This window comes from Bubalus bubalis, chromosome 3 (assembly GCF_019923935.1).
Source record: "Bubalus bubalis isolate 160015118507 breed Murrah chromosome 3, NDDB_SH_1, whole genome shotgun sequence".
NCBI classification, from domain to species: domain Eukaryota; kingdom Metazoa; phylum Chordata; class Mammalia; order Artiodactyla; family Bovidae; genus Bubalus; species Bubalus bubalis.
Window position 1 is genome coordinate 53,581,319 of NC_059159.1, and position 15,672 is coordinate 53,596,990.

A 15,672-nucleotide genomic window follows, 5' to 3' on the forward strand; every position below is an offset into this window, starting at 1 on the left:
TCTGTTGTCCCCTTCTTCTAGCCTCAGTCTTTCCCAGCATCAAGGTATTTTCCAGTGAGTCGGCTCTTTGCATCAGGTGGCCAGAGCAATGGAGCTTTGGCTTCTTCAGCATCTCGCTCCAATGAATACTCAGGGTTGATTTCCTTTAGGATTGATTGGTTTGATCTTGCAGTCCAAGGGACTCTCAAGAGTCTTCTCCAATACCACAGTTCAAAAGCATTAGTTCTTCGGTGCTCAGGCTTCTTTATGGTCCAACTCTCACAGCCATACATGACCACTGGAAAAACCATAGCTTTGACTATATGGACCTTTGTAGGCAAAGTAATGTCTCTGCTTTTAAATACACTGTCTATGTTTGTCATAGCTTTTCTTCCAAGGAGCAAGCGTCTTTTAATTTCATGGTCTATCATTGTTTCCCCATCTATTTGCCATTAAGGATGGGACCAGATAACATGATCTTTGTTTTTGGAATGTTGAGTTTTAAGCCAGTTTTTTTCACTTAACTGTATCATCTTCATCAAGAGGCTCTTTAGTTCCTATTTGATTCCTGACATTAGGGTGGTGTCATATCTGAGGTAGTTGATATTTCTCCTGGCAATCTTGATTCCAGCTTGAGTGAGCTTCATTCAGCCTGGCATTTCGAATTATGTACTCTGCATAGAAGTTAAATAAGCAGGGTGACAATATACAGCCTTGACATACTCCTTTTCCTATTTGGAACCAGTTTGTTGTTCCATATCGAGTTCTAACTGTTGCTTCCTGACCTGCATATAGGTTTCTCAAGAGGCAGGTCAGGTGGTCTGGTGTTCCCATCTCTTTCAGAATTTTCCACAGTTTCTTGTGATCCACACAGTCAAAGGCTTTGGCATAGTCAATAAAGCAGAAATAGATGTTTTTCTGGAACTCTCTTGCTTTCTCCATGATCCAGCGGATGTTGGCAATTTGATCTCTGGTTCCTCTGCCTTTTCTAAAACCAGCTTGAACATCTGGAAGTTCACGGTTCACGTATTGCTGAAGCCTGGCTTGGAGAATTTTGAGCATTACTCGACTAGTGTGTGAGATGAATGCAATTGTGCAGTAGTTTGAGCATTCTTTGGCATTGCCTTTCTTTGGGATTGGAATGAAAACTGACTTTATCCAGTCCTGTGGCCACTGCTGAGTTTTCCAAATTTGCTGGCATATTGAGTGCACTAATAATTATCATTGTTCTGAGAGGGTGAAATCAAGCACAGATACCTAAAATATGGTAGAGTCACAATTTGAACCTAAGTCTATCTGATGCTAAAGCCTGTGTTTAGAACTAAATACGGTGCCACATATTTCTTATAGTGGTTCCACCAGGACTTGGTCTTCTCATTATGAAGAAAAAAGAGTCTAACAATATTATTGAAAGTCTGCCACCTGTATTTTACAACCTGTTACACTGATATCATTTCAGTGCACTTCTTTTCAGTGCTTTTCCTTAAGGATATACATTTTTACAAAATTGCAGTCATGGTATACATACCATTTCATATCTTTTTCCCTCTTAACCTTTTGTCTTTCATGTTGTTCATTATAATATAATGTGTCTTTCATGTTCTTACTATTGTATGTTTAATACTCCATTTCCCTGCTGCTTTGATTCTAGGATTTGGGGGTGATTTTGATTTTTTGTAATTATATAATAAATACCGTGTGCATAGGGCACTGTCTTTCTCTTACTTTCTACAGTTAAATGACATTTACCATTCAAAATGTACGAACATACTTTGGGCAATAGATGTATATAATTAGGGTTAAAGTTTCCCTGAGCCATCAGGGAAACCCAATATTATAGTCATGTTTCAGAGTATGTAGGAAAAACACATTAATCCATTCTTGTGTGTTATACTAATATATGTTACTTTGCATTTTGATTCATTTCCTTTAAGCATCTTAAATGCTTTTCTGTATTTTCTTAATTACCTACAGGGGAAATTTTATCACTATTGTAATAATTAAAAATACCCTCCCAAAATACAAAACAAAGCACTTAAAAAATCATACAGACTTAGAGGAAAATAACTGCCAAGAGGTTGCAAAATATGCCACTCCCAACTGTGTCACTGTGGCATAAGGATTATTTTTAAGCCAGAAGCACTGAAAAACAGCAAATATGTAAGAAGAGTGGTCTGGCCTCCCTTTCTAACACAGGGGAAAGAAATATTTCAGAGAAGAGGGATAACGCCCAGAGATTTCTGCACAAACAGGTCTTGTTAAAATCATTATCTTTTTTAACCTCCCCATGTGTGCTACTTGCTTCTCCACAATTGTCTCTCTTTTGTTCAACTTAATATAAAAACATTTAGGTTTCCACTTCTTTGGGTCTTCATTTCCTTATGAGGGCTCTTGTGTCAGATAAACTTCGGTTAAATAAATTAGTATGGTTTGTCCTGTTAAATTGTGTATTCCAGTGTAATGTTCAGGCTGGGCCAGAGACTCTAATAGAATAGAGGTCAAGTTTTGCCTCCCGCGCACTACTAAACCCTTGACACTATAGTTGCTGCAGAGTTGTTTTGCCCAGAGCGCCTAGCTAACAAGGGTAGAAAGGAAAACACAGTGCCTTGTCAATTTTCGCTGTCTAAAAAGAACAGAGGAGCACTCGCTTTGTTACTCAATCCAGGCCAGATGCTGCTTGCCTTTGCGCTGAGAACTGCAAGACTTGAATCTTGTAGAAGTCGGATTTGTGACCCCAACGACACGGACGCCTGTCCAGGAGAGCAATGGCTTGGGTGGGGTGGCAAGGCTGGAGGTCGCATTTGACGCGCATTCTGTTCAGCTCTCACAGAAACCCTGTGAGGCAGGCATGCAGTAGTATTCCCACTTTACACTTTTGGGAAACGGTGATTGAGAGAGACTTGCGGGTATCACCTAGTTACAGAGTGGTGCAGCGATTCAGACTCAGCAACCAATCTTGCGACCCTCTTCCAGTGAGGGCCGCGCCCCCGCCGTGCCCTGCTCTGCCCTCCGCACGCTGCTCGGACTCCACCCCCGTAACGAAGCTCCACCGAATTTTGCGTCTGTCTTCGAAGACGAAGAATTGAAAAATCTCAGCTACACTTGGTCTTTGGGGTCGGGCGCCAGGCAGAGCTAGAACGAACTAGACGCTTGTCCAAAAGCAGTGACGTCAAATGACAAGTGACAAGAGGTGGGGATATGTAGATGAGGGGCGCGGTGGCTGCTGTCTCGATTTCATTTTTCGCCGGGTAGAAGTTCCCTGAACGTCCAAAGGATATATCTTGGTCACTATCATATAAATAATCCTTCAGTTTCCCATCGAAGGCCGAAAGAGCTTGGAATATAATTGACCATAACTCTTGTGTGTGCTGAGTTCGAGGGTGACGTCCTAGACAAAGCTTACAATTCATACTTACCTGGCAGGGGAGATACCATGATCACGAAGGTGGTTTTCCCAGGGCGAGGCTTATCCATTGCACTCCGGATGTGCTGACCCCTGCGATTTCCCCAAATGTGGGAAACTCGACTGCATAATTTGTGGTAGTGGGGGACTGCGTTCGCGCTTTCCCCTGGCATGATTTGTGTAAGGAAAGACATAGATCCTTATTTTGCAGCTTTGATGTATCTTTCCATTTTTAATAGTCATTTTGGGGTTTGTGGAAAACCTGGTTTGGACTTTTTTGTGCCTCAGCTGGTAAAGGATTTGCTTGTAATGCGGAGACCTCTTGGAAAAGGGACAGGTTCCTCCACTCCAACTCTGGCTTGGAGAATTCCATGGACTATAAAGTCGCAAAAAGTTGGACACGACTGAGCGATCTTCACTTCACTTAGAAGCAAGGCGGCAGCCGACTTCTGGTATCAAGTGAGGAATATTATGTGGAGAGACAAATTTGCTGGGCTAATCCATGCACTTTCAAAGAGTTGAATTCAACTTTTCGTGTGGCTCTGCTGGTAAAGAATCTGCCAGCAATGCTGAAGACCTGGGTTCAATTTTTGGACTGGGAAGATCCTCTGGAGCAGCGAAAAGGCTACCCACTCCTGTATTCTGGCCTGGAGTATTCCATCGACTGTATAGCTCTTGGGGGTCACAGAATCAAACACAATTGAATGAGTTTTTAAAAAATGGTTTAAAAGTAAACCTTCACTATTTTAAGAATGAAATGGACTGTTTTCATTATTCTGTGGGAAAGACTGTAGGAGGCTATTTCTATACATTTTGGCTTTATGGTCCTTTTTTTGTGTTTTCAAAACCAGTAATTTTTCATCTGCTGACATCAACCTTCCATCCACCACCTTTTATTTTTTCCAGATGAGAAAGCTCCTTTTATTGGGGTGGAAATGGTGCACCAAACTAGTCCCTGATAAAAATACTTAGATCTTCAAGATATGGAGATGATACCTAACTATAATGATCAAAATCATCACATGGATCACAGCCTTGTGTAAATCAGTGAAGCTATGAGCCATGCTCTGGAGGGCCACACAAGATGGCCAGGTCATGGTGGAAAGTTATGACAAAACGTGGTGCAGTGGGGAAAGGAATGGCAAACTCCTTCAGCCTTCTTGCTGAACCCCATGAACAGTATGAAAAGGCAAAAAGATAGGACACTGAAAGATGAACTCCCCAGGTTGGTAGGTGTCCAATATGCTACTGGGGAAGAGTGGAGAAATAGCTCCAGAAGGAATGAAAAGGCTAAGCCACGAAATTAAAAGACACACTCCTTGGAAGAAAAGTTGTGACAAACCTATACAGCGTATTTAAGACCAGAGACATCACTTTGCTGACAAAGTTATGTATAGTCAAAGCTATGGGTTTTCCAGTAGTCATGTATGGATGGATGTGAGAGTTGGACCATAAAGAAAGCTGAGTGCTGAAAAATTGATGCTTTCAGACTGTGGTGCTGGAGAAGACTCTTGAGACAGCAAAGAGATCAAACCAGTGGATACGAAAGGAAATCAGCTCTGAGGATTCATTGGAAGGACTGATGGTGAAGCTGAAGCTCCAGTCCTTTGGCCACCTGATGCAAAGAGCTGACTCATTAGAAAAGACCCTGATGCTGGGAAAGATTGAAGGCGGGAAGAGAAGGGGACGACAGAGGATGAGATGGTTGGGTGGCATCACCGACTTAATGGACGTGAGTTTGAGCAATTTTTGGGAGAGAGTGAAGGACGGGGAAGCCTGGCATCTGCAGTCCATGGAGTTGGTGCCTTAGCAACTGAACAAGATTGGGAAGAGCTGACTTCTCCCACTTATTCAAGCTCAGAGCAAGGTCTGGGCAGAGTACGTCCCCGCGGAACTTGTGACAAGGCGAAGTGTTTAAGACCCGGACCAGCAGATGGGAACCAAGAGAAGAGCCCCCACTCATGAGGACCAGCTGCAGCAGAGCCCCGAATCTAGACCCTCGGAGAGAGGCTCCAGTTTTCCAGAAGACTAGGGGGCAAGAGGGAGAAGGCAATGGCAACCCACTCCAGTACTCTTGCCTGGAAAATCTCATGGACAGAGGGGCCTGGTGGGCTGCAGTCCATGGGGTCGCTAGGAGTCGGACTCGACTGAGTGACTTCACTTTATTTGTTCCCTTTCATGCATTGGAGAAGGAAATGGCAACCCACTCCAGTGTTCTTTCCTGGAGAATCCCAGGGACGGGGGAGCCTGGTGGGCTGCTGTCTATGGGGTTGCACAGAGTCGGACACGACTGAAGAGACTTAGCAGCAGCAGCAGCAGCAGGGGGCGAGAGGAGGGGGAACTGAAGGAGGAGGCAGCGAGTAACAATTTATTTGTTAAAAAAAAAAAAAAAAAAAAAAAAAAAAAAACACCTACCAACATCACACTAGTGGGTCTAACATCCCCTTAAATCATAAGTTGGTAAATTTACAACATCAACAAAAACACAAGGAAAATAAATACATTGGCTTTATCATATTGGAAGTGGTGTGAACGGTGGGACGTGGGCAGGCCGGCGGGCAGGCGAGGAGTAGACAGCACAGGAGGCGTCTGAGTGGGGCCGTGAGTCTCAAGGGTCCTCGTCCCAGTCGTCCCAGTCCTGGCTGTAGATCCGTGGGATCTTGCACGGGGACGCCCAGCTCTCAGCCTCGAGGTTCACTTGCTCCTGGTCTTTCTTCTCGGCGGCATTCTTTTTGTCCCGTTGCTGTTGTAGGTAGCTCAAAAGAATGTTTATTTTTTCTGTCACAATTATCTGTTCAGACGGGTACTCCTGAGGGGGCAGGTAGACTGGTGGACGTCGGTTCGAGGCTTTGCTTAGACAATTGGCATGGAAGCTACTAAAATTGCTTTTGTTGTAGACAGGCAGCCCTTTCAAGAAATCAGCCATCTTCTGTTTCCTCCGTCTCTGTCACCGTCGTCGCTGTTGTTGCTGCTGCCACCACAGCTGCCTTCTTAGCTGCCTGCTTCCTCTTATAAAGAGGGCCGTTGATTACATTAGGCGCACCTGGATAATTCGGACTATTCTCGCCCCACCCGGCCTCAAAGCTAATCGCATCCCTACAATCTGTTCTGTCACAAAGGTGGGTCACATTCCTGGCCCCGGGGATTAGGCCCCGGGCGCCTCCGTGTTTGTCAGTCAGCCTATCACGAGGCCCGGGTACAGTCGGCGCTACGGAGTGATGTCAGTAAAGTGCGCGGAGTATGTAAATGAGCTCGGCGTCTGCTGGCCCTGTTCAGAATGTACTATGAAGCGTTTGTATTATTTTGCAAATATTGCGGTACTCGCAATGTGCTTGTCGGGCCTTATAGTTGGGAGAAGCCGTTATTTCGTAAGTGAGGGTGTAGAGTTTGCGGTGAAGAGTGACCGTAAGTGCGAAGTGTTTGGAACGTGAGGCTGAGGCGGCAGGCAGGGCGAGCACCTCATACTTACCTGGCAGGGGAGATACCATGATCACGAAGGTGGTTTTCCCAGGGCGAGGCTTATCCATTGCACTCCGGATGTGCTGACCCCTGCGATTTCCCCAAATGTGGGAAACTCGACTGCATAATTTGTGGTAGTGGGGGACTGCGTTCGCGCTTTCCCCTGACAATTTATTAGGTTTAAAATAAAAGACAATGAAGTTTATGCTTGGGTGTTAGGTTTTAGTTAAACCTGTGAGTTTGAACCTATATGGTTGGGATTAAGCATTAGACAGAAGACATCTATATAATTGAGATTAAACATGAGATAGAAAAAAGGCATTGATAGCTACCTACCAGTATTCTTGCCTGGGGGAAAAAAGCAGGAATGGTGGAATGTGGTAGGCTGTTTCTGGGGTCGCACCGCGTAGGATGCGATTGAAGTAATCTAGCAGCAGAGGATATGGGGTACAGTGATTCCATTTCTCGGGCGAGAATATAGCAGTGGGGTAGAATTTATTATTTTGGGGGGGATTTTCAAATCCCTATATTCTGTATTGCAGGTGGATTCTTTACCAACTGAGCTATTGAAGGAAGCTCAAGAATACTCAAGTGGGTAGTCTATTTTTTCTCTAGCGGATCTTTCCAATCCAGGAATACCAACCAGGGTATACCGGCATTGGGGGCGGATTCTTTCGTCTGAGCTACTAGGGCAAGTCGAAATCCGTTTGGTTATTGGGTTCAGTTTAGTCGCTGAGTCGTGTCCGATTCTTTGCGACCCCGTGAATTGCAGCACGCCAGGCCTCCCTGTCCATCACCAACTTTATTCAGACTCACGTCCATCGAGTCGGTGATGCCATCCAGCCATCTCATCCTCTGTCGTTCCCTTCTCTTCCTGTTTCCAATCCCTCCCAGCCTTCGAGTTTTTTCCAATGAGTCAGCTCTTTGCATGAGGTAGCCGAAGTATTGGAGTTTCAGCTTTAGCATCAGTCCTTAACAAAGAACACCCAGGACTGATCTCCTTTAGAATGGACTAGTTGGATCTCCTTGCAGTCCAAGGGACTCTCAAGAGTCTTCTCTTGAGTCTTATTGGGTTAGTCGGCCAAATTTACAGTACTGAAGTTTTCGTTTAGCTGCAGTTTTCAGGGGGAATTACCGATTAAGTAGTTGCAGGAGCTGGTTGGTTAAAAATATGCTTTAGTAATGTTCAGAACCGTTTTAAATGCTATTACTCCACAATGGTATTTTTTAAAAAAGAATCTCTGAGGGTGACTGGAAAAGAATTCTAAAAGGAAGTAAACTGAAAAGTACACAGGAAGTGGAAGTTAGCATATACATGATTAACAGTCGATGCTTAATTTTTGCAGCTTTAGGAACAAGCAGGTCTGGAGATTTGCATATTTTATGTCAAAATGTCATATATTGGTGTAAATGCAATTAAATAAAAAAATTTTTAAAGGTCTACGTTAAACTCACTTTTAAAATAATTATTTTTGCCAGCACTGGGTCTTAGTTACTGCTGGAGGTTTTTCTCTAGTTGGGGAAATGGGGGCCACTTGTTGCAGTGGGCAGGTTTCTCGTAGAGTATGGGCTCAGTAGTTGTTGCCCAGGGACCTAGTTGCCCCACAGCATGTGGGATCTTCCCAGACCAGGGATCCAACTGGGATTCTGTGCATTGATAGGTGGATTCTTGACCACTGAACCATTAGGGATGTTCTGAAATGACTATTATTTAAAGAACAAAGCAAGAATTAAGTATTGATGAAGATCTGGGAAAATTGGGACCCTTTTTCACTGCTGGTGGTAATGTGAAATGGTGCAGTCACCATTCTAGTGTGCATAGGTTCTAGTGTGCATAACAGCAGCTAACAACTATAGAGTTCCTTGGTTCCAGGCAGAGTTCTAAGCACTTTACAGAGTACTCCCATTTATAGATGAGGAAATTGAGGCCCATGAAAGGTTAAATAATTTCTTCAAGGTCACACAGGGAAGTGACACAGCCAGGTTGAGAACTTCAGAGTCTGAACTATGAACCCAATCCACAGACTGTTTACCCTCTACATACATGACTGCATTTGTATACTGTTTGTTCTTTTTCGGACCAGAGTTATTGTGGTGCAGAATTTTTTAAATACTTATTTGTATTTATTTTGGCTGCACCGGGTCTTAGTTGCAACATGCGGGATCTTCCGGTCTTGGCATGTGAGATCTAGTTCTCCTACCAGGGATTAAACCTGGGCACCCTGCATTGGGAATGCCAAGTCTTAGCCACTTGACCCCCAAGGAAGTCCCCTAACTTTTCAAAGTGAATGCCCTCCTGGGAATTCCTGGTAGTCCAGCAGTTAGGACTTCCCACTTTCAAGGGTTCGAGTTCAATCCGTGGTCCGGGAAATAGGATCCCATAAGCCTCAAGGCCAAAACAAAACAAAACACACACTCAAAAGTTAATACTCTAATGATGGTCTTGATGATGGAATAAATGTGTATTTCTAATTCTACTTCTTGGTATCATCACTTTTTTACTCCCTACTGCTGCTGCTAAGTCGCTTCACTTGTGTCTGACTCTGTGTGACCCCATAGACTGCAGCCCACCAGGCTCCCCCATCCCTGGGATTCTCAAGGCAGGAACACTGGAGTGGGTTGCCATTACCGTCTCCGTTTTCACTCCCAGGAATTGACAAAAATATTGAGTTCTTCAATTTCAACAGTAACAATGAGAATAAAATTAATCTTTTAGAATTTATTTTTATTTATTTAATTTTGGCCATGCCTCAAGGTATGCAGGATTTTAGTTCCCTGACCAGAGATCAAACCCAGATTCCCTGCTTCAGGAGCTCGGGGTCTTAACTGCCGGACTGTCAGAGAAATCCCTAATCTTGGAGAATTTCCATAATTGTCCCTCAATCCTATTCACTATAAATGAAAATGGACAAGAAGTGAAAGAAATGTGAAAGAATCGAGCCTTTTTCCTTGCGTTTCTGGTTCAGTTAGAAATAAGTATGTTGCTTTCTTTTGAAACAGGATGTCTCGGGCTGTTCACCTTCCAGTCCCCTGTCCTGTTCAGCTTGGTTCCTTAAGAAATGACTCCTTGGAAGCACAGCTTCATGAGTATGTCAAACAGGGGAACTATGTGAAAGTGAAGAAGATTCTTAAGAAAGGTAGGCATCATATTAAAATAGCGCATGCAACTTGATTCACATTACTGAATAGCATTGGAAGGAAAACCAGGTATATCATAAGACTATGAATTCTTGGGGGAATTGGAAGTTAAATTTAGAGATGAGCTGTTCTCTATCATTGCAGTTGGATTGCTCAACAGAGGTCATAAATCGCTGGAGGCTGTTATGTTTTGTTTTGTGCTAAGAAACCGTGAAGTCTTCCATTCTTTAAGCCCCTAAAGGTTTCGCCTCAGGCCCCAGCCACCCACTTTAGATTCTGCCTGTTTCTCTTTTCTCCGTCAAATCTACCCCATCTACTAAGTCTTCTGAGGGCTGTGGTGGAGTGAGAAGGCCAGTTTTCGTGGCTCTCTTCTTCCTTGCTCCTTAGAGGCACTTGATACTTTTGTTTTCAAGGTGTTTTTGTTTGTTTTGCTTTATAATTGGTGTATAATGGCTTTACAGTGTTGATAGTTTCTGCTGTGTACAACAATGTGAATCAGCTATGAGTAAACATATATTCCTTCCCTCTTGAGCCTCCTTCCCACCCCCAACCCCATCCTACGCCTCCAGGTCATCACAGTGCGCAGAGCTGAGCTCCCTGTGTTGCAGAGCTATCCTCCCACTAGTATTTTACGCATGGTAGTGTATATATGCGGAGAAGGCGATGGCACCCCACTCCAGTACTCTCTCCTGGAAAATCCCATGGACGGAGGAGCCTGGTAGGCTGCAGCCCATGGGGTCGTGAAGAGTCGGACACGACTGAGCGACTTCCTTTTCACTTTTCACTTTCATGCATTGGAGAAGGAAATGGCAACCCACTCCAGCATTCTTGCCTGGAGAATTCCAGGGACAGGGGAGCCTGGTGGGCTGCCGTCTATGGGGTCACATGGAGTCGGACACGACTGAAGAGACTTAGCAGCAGCAGCAGCAGCAGCAGTGTATATATGTGTCCATGCTGCTCAATTCATTCCACCTTCTCTTTCCCCTGGTTTGTCCAAAAGTTTGTTCTCTACTTCTTCATCTGTATTCCTGCCAGCAAACAGGTTCATCTGTACCATTTTTCTAGATTCCATATAGATAATATATATGCATTTGATTTTTTTCTTTCTGATTTACATCACTCTGTATGACAGACTCTAGGTCCATCCATGTCACTACAAATGACCCAATTATTTTCAAGGTGTTTTGTTTTTGTTTTGCTGTTGGGCAGACAGAAACAACAAACATAGCTCAGGCAATCTTCAAAAGAACACACACACAGAAAATCATACTCAAATGGAAACTGTTGGTATTTTGCTCCTGATCTAGAGATCCAGACCTGCTTTTTCAAGAGTAACCAGAAGTCCTGTTAGATTCCCCCTCTTCTCTCTTCAATCTTAGTATTAAAAAGGCTTAGAAAGTTTCTCTCAGCTGGTTTATGGAGCAGTCAAGGTGACCTAATTTCTCTACAGTGTTTCTCCATTTGCCTCAACAGGATTCCTGACAACTTCCAGAAGGGTAGCGCCCATTTTTTAAGGATTCAACTATCTCCAAAATACTTCTCTCAAAAAGTTCTCTACCATCCCTACAATCTGTAGATAAAGTGGCTGATGGTAAACTAAATTTATTTAAAAGGTTCTGTTTTTTACCCCCTCCAAAATTTTTCATTTTATTCATGACAGATCTGTGTGTGTTTTAATATGAAAATTGATGTTCAAGATGGGTATGCTATGACTTCTAGTGTCTGTCTATCCATATCCTCCAATATGAGAAGCAGAGTTCTGTGACATTTTTTATCTGTCTCCTAGACATCTCCTGAATGTTCTGTATCTTCATATTCTTTTTTTTTTTAACTCTTTTTTTTTTTGGAGGTATAGTTAATATGGGCTTCCCAGGTAGCACTAATGGTAAAGAACCTGCCTATCAATGCAGGAAATGTAAGAGATGTGGGTTTGGTCCCTGGATTGGGAAGATCCCCTGAAGGAGGGCATGGCAACCCACTCCAGTATTCTTGCCTGGAGAAACCCCATGGACAGAGGAACATGGTGGGCTACAGTCCATAGAGTCACAGAGTTGGACACAATCGAAGTGACTTAGCACACATAATTAATGTACAGTATGTAAGTTTCAAGTGTACAACATAGTGATTTACAATTTTTAAATGTTATACTCTACTCCAGTTATAGTTATCATAAGCTATTGGGTATATTCCCTGTGTTGTATAACATATCCTTGTAGCTTATTTATTTTATCCATGTAGTTTGTACCTCTTAATTCCCTCCCCCATTCTTTCCCTCCCCCTTCCGTCTCCTCACCAGTAACCACTAGTTTGTTCTCTATGTCTGTGAGTCTCTGTCAGATTCACTTGTTTGTTTTTTAGCTTCCACATATAAGTGATATCATACTTGTCTTTCTCTGTCTGACTTCTTAATGTGTCTTCAAATTCTTGATATTAAACTAGAACAGGCAGTGAGATTGTGACAGGTATAACTGGATATGAAGCAGGACCTCATCTGTGCTTGGCAATTTTGTCTAAAGCCTCAGAGTGAAAAACAGGGAATGATACATATCCCCACGATCTAAAGCAACACTTCTTAGGAGATGGCCAAAATGATCTTGGACCTTCAACTGCATTACCCACCTCAGGCTGTCTAAGAGAAGGTGATGGGACAGTGGTGTGAGTGTCAGAGGAAAAGGCTGTTCCAAAGGCATTCACAGGAAACCAAGTACAGGTGAACCTCCTGGAGAGAATTCTGGTGCCGGGAGTTGGGAGCCTATGGCTCAGCCTGGTGAACAGTAGAAACATGCCAGCCAACCCCAGCTGCCACCAAGGTGGCATGAATTGAGCCTGACATGTTACCTGAAATTTAGAGATCAAGAGGACTGCCATCTGCCTCCTACCTGGAGCAGTCCTTGATGGCCAAATGAGCACGAGAGACCAGCAGTTGGAGTAGCTGTACTTTCATCAGCTGTGGGGTAGTTAGACTCTGGAGGGTAGCTGAGCATTTGAAGGGACCTCAGCTATGAAGGAAGGAAGAATTCCAATGGAGAGGCTGGAGCTATAGCAAGAAGTCAGCAGAAATGTAAATCAAAACTACAATGAGGTATGACTTCACACTGGTCAGAATGGCCATCATCAAAAAGTCTACAAACAATAAATGCTGAAGAGGGTATGGAGAAAAGGGAACCCTCCTGTATTGTTGGTGGGAATGTAAATTAGTACAACCATATGGAGAATAATTAGGGTGGTTTTGGTAGGAAAGTTATGACCAACCTAGATAGCATATTGAAAAGCAGAGACATTACTTTGCCAACAAAGGTCCGTCTAGTCAAGGCTATGGTTTTTCCAGTGGTCATGTATGGATGTGAGAGTTGGACTGTGAAGAAAGCTGAGCACCGAAAAATTGATGCCTTTGAACTGTGGTGTTGGAGAAGACTCTTGAGAGTCCCTTGGGCTGCAAGGAGATCCAACCATTCCATTCTGAAGGAGATCAGCCCTAGGATTTCTTTGGAAGGAATGATGCTAAAGCTGAAACCCCAGTACTTTGGCCACCTCATGCGAAGAGTTGACTCATTGGAAAAAACTTCTGAGGCTGGGAAGGATTGGGGGCAGGAGGAGAAGGGGACGACAGAGGATGAGATGGCTGGATGGCATCACTGACTCGATGGACATGAGTCTGACTGAACTCCAGGAGTTGGTGATGGACAGGGAGGCCTGGCGTGCTGCAATTCATGGGGTCGCAAAGAGTCGGACATGACTGAGCGACTGAACTGAACTGAGAAAACTATAAATACAACTACCATTGTTGTTGTTTAGTCGCTAAGTCATATTCAACTCTTTTGTGACCCCATAGGCTGTAGCCTGCCAGGCTCCTCTGTCGGGATTTCCCAGGCAAGAATACTGGAGTGGGTTGCCATTTCCTTCTCCAGGGGATCTTTCTGACCCAGGGATTGAACCCGCATCTCCCACTTGGCAGGCAGATTCTTTACCACTAAGCTATCTGGGAAGAACTACCATATGATCCACCAATCCCAGTCCTGGGTATATATCCAGAGAAAACTCTTAAATCAAAAAGATGCATGCACCCTGGTGTTCATAACAGCACTATTTACAATAGCCAAGACATGGAGGCAACCTCAACGTCCATTGAGAGGTGAATGGATAAAGAAGATATAGTACTTATATATAATGGAATATTCAGTTCAGTTCAGTCGCTCAGTTGTGTCCGACTCCCTGTGACCCCATGAATCGCAGCACGCCAGGCCTCCCTGTCCATCACCATCTCCTGGAGTTCACTCAAACTCACGTCCATAGAGTCAGTGATGCCATCCAGCCATCTCATCCTCTGTTGTCCCCTTCTCCTCCTGCCCCCAATCCCTCCCAGCATATTATTCAGCCATAAAAAGAATGAAATAATGTGATTTGCAGCAGCATGGATGGACCTAGAGATTATCATAGTAAATGAAGTAAGTCAGACAGAGAAAGACAAATACCACATGATATTGCTTATATGTAGAATCTAAAAAAAAAAATGATACAAATGAACTTACTTACAAAACAGAGTCACTGATACAGAGCTTATGGTTACCAGTGGGGAAAGGGATTGGAGGGATAAATTGGGAGATTGGGATTGACATACACACACTACTATATATATATAATAAATAATAAGAACGAGGAACTCTACTCAATACCTATAATGTCCTTTATGGGAAAATAATCTTAAAAAAAAAAGGGTGATATACGTGAAATTAAAAAGACGCTTGCTCCTTGGAAGGCAAGCTATGACAAACCTAGACAGCATATAAAAAGCAGAGACCTCACTTTGCCAACAAAAGTCTGTATAGTCAAAGCTATGGTTTTTCCAGTAGTCATATATGGATGTGAAATTTGGACCATATAGAAGGCTGATTGCTGAAGAATTGATACTTCTGAATTGTGGTGCTGAAGAAGACTCTTGAGAGTCCCTTCAACTGCAAAGAAACCAAACCAGTCAATCCTAAAGGAAATCAGTCTTAAATATTCAGTGGAAGGACTGATGCTGAAGCTGCAATACTTCGGCCACCTGATGCAAAGAGCTGACTCATTGGAAAGCCCCTGATGCTGGAAAAGATTGAGGGCAGGAGGAGAAGGGGGTGATGGAGAATGAGATGATTGGATGGCATCACCGACTCAATGGACATGAGTTTCAACAAACTCCAGGAGATAGTGAAGGACAAGGAAGCCCATTATGCCTTGATCCATGAGGTCACATGGACTTAGTGACTGAACAACAACAACATGTATGTGGATAACTGATTCACTTTTCTGTACAGCAGAAACTAACACAACATTGTAAATCAACTAAAGTCCAATAAAAATTAAAAACAAAAAGTCAGGAGAAGAGCGAAGTGGCCTGCATTAGGGTGGTATGTAGTCAGGTGGAGATACCTGAAGGACCCACTAACCCCTCCGACAAAACAGCAGGCATTAGGACAAAGCCAAAGGCTGTAAAGAGCATCAGCTAAGTACACGGGCCTTCGCCCCTTGTCATCTCATTGGTCCTCTCCCTACTTCAGCTCTGGAGTTCTCAGAAACAGCTTTGAGATTAGAAGAGTGGAAGAGCAAGGAAGAAGTTTTGATTTCAAATGACAGAACAACTTATTGCCTAAAATGAATCTGTGCTTTGAGTGCCTCAAAGGGACTAAAAGAGTGTGGTATCTGCCTGAGGTGCC

The 15,672-nt window shown here is 43.6% G+C and overlaps 2 protein-coding genes and 2 non-coding genes across 8 annotated transcripts in view; 3 read left to right on the forward strand and 1 right to left on the reverse strand.

Moving 5' to 3' along the window:
• TEX14 (testis expressed 14, intercellular bridge forming factor) overlaps positions 1-15,672 on the forward strand; it is a 144,559-nt gene that overhangs the window by 28,976 nt on the left and 99,911 nt on the right. For 4 of the 5 annotated variants that reach the window (XM_025281203.2, XM_044939624.1, XM_044939625.1 and 1 more), the window contains one exon: positions 9,842-9,978. In XM_025281203.2, coding sequence (XP_025136988.1) covers positions 9,843-9,978 — 136 coding nt within the window. In that variant the 5' untranslated portion in view covers position 9,842. Of the gene's footprint in view, positions 1-9,841; positions 9,979-15,672 lie in introns of those variants that run through there. The other variant, XM_044939626.1, reaches the window with a different exon arrangement.
• On the forward strand, positions 3,388-3,551 carry LOC112584167. The gene has a single exon (XR_003108509.1). It is a non-coding gene; the product is annotated as a U1 spliceosomal RNA (small nuclear RNA).
• Positions 5,873-6,497, reverse strand: LOC102398925 (DET1- and DDB1-associated protein 1). Its single transcript, XM_044939630.1, has one exon. It carries the CDS (start codon positions 6,306-6,308, stop codon positions 5,991-5,993), a length of 318 nt encoding a protein of 105 aa, XP_044795565.1. The 5' UTR covers positions 6,309-6,497; the 3' UTR covers positions 5,873-5,990.
• On the forward strand, positions 6,844-7,007 carry LOC112584168. The gene has a single exon (XR_003108510.1). It is a non-coding gene; the product is annotated as a U1 spliceosomal RNA (small nuclear RNA).

Coding starts and splice junctions, on each gene's coding strand:
- LOC102398925 (XM_044939630.1), bottom strand. CDS start 6,308: ATGGCTGATTTCTTGAAAGGGCTGCCTGTCTACAACAAAAGCAATTTT.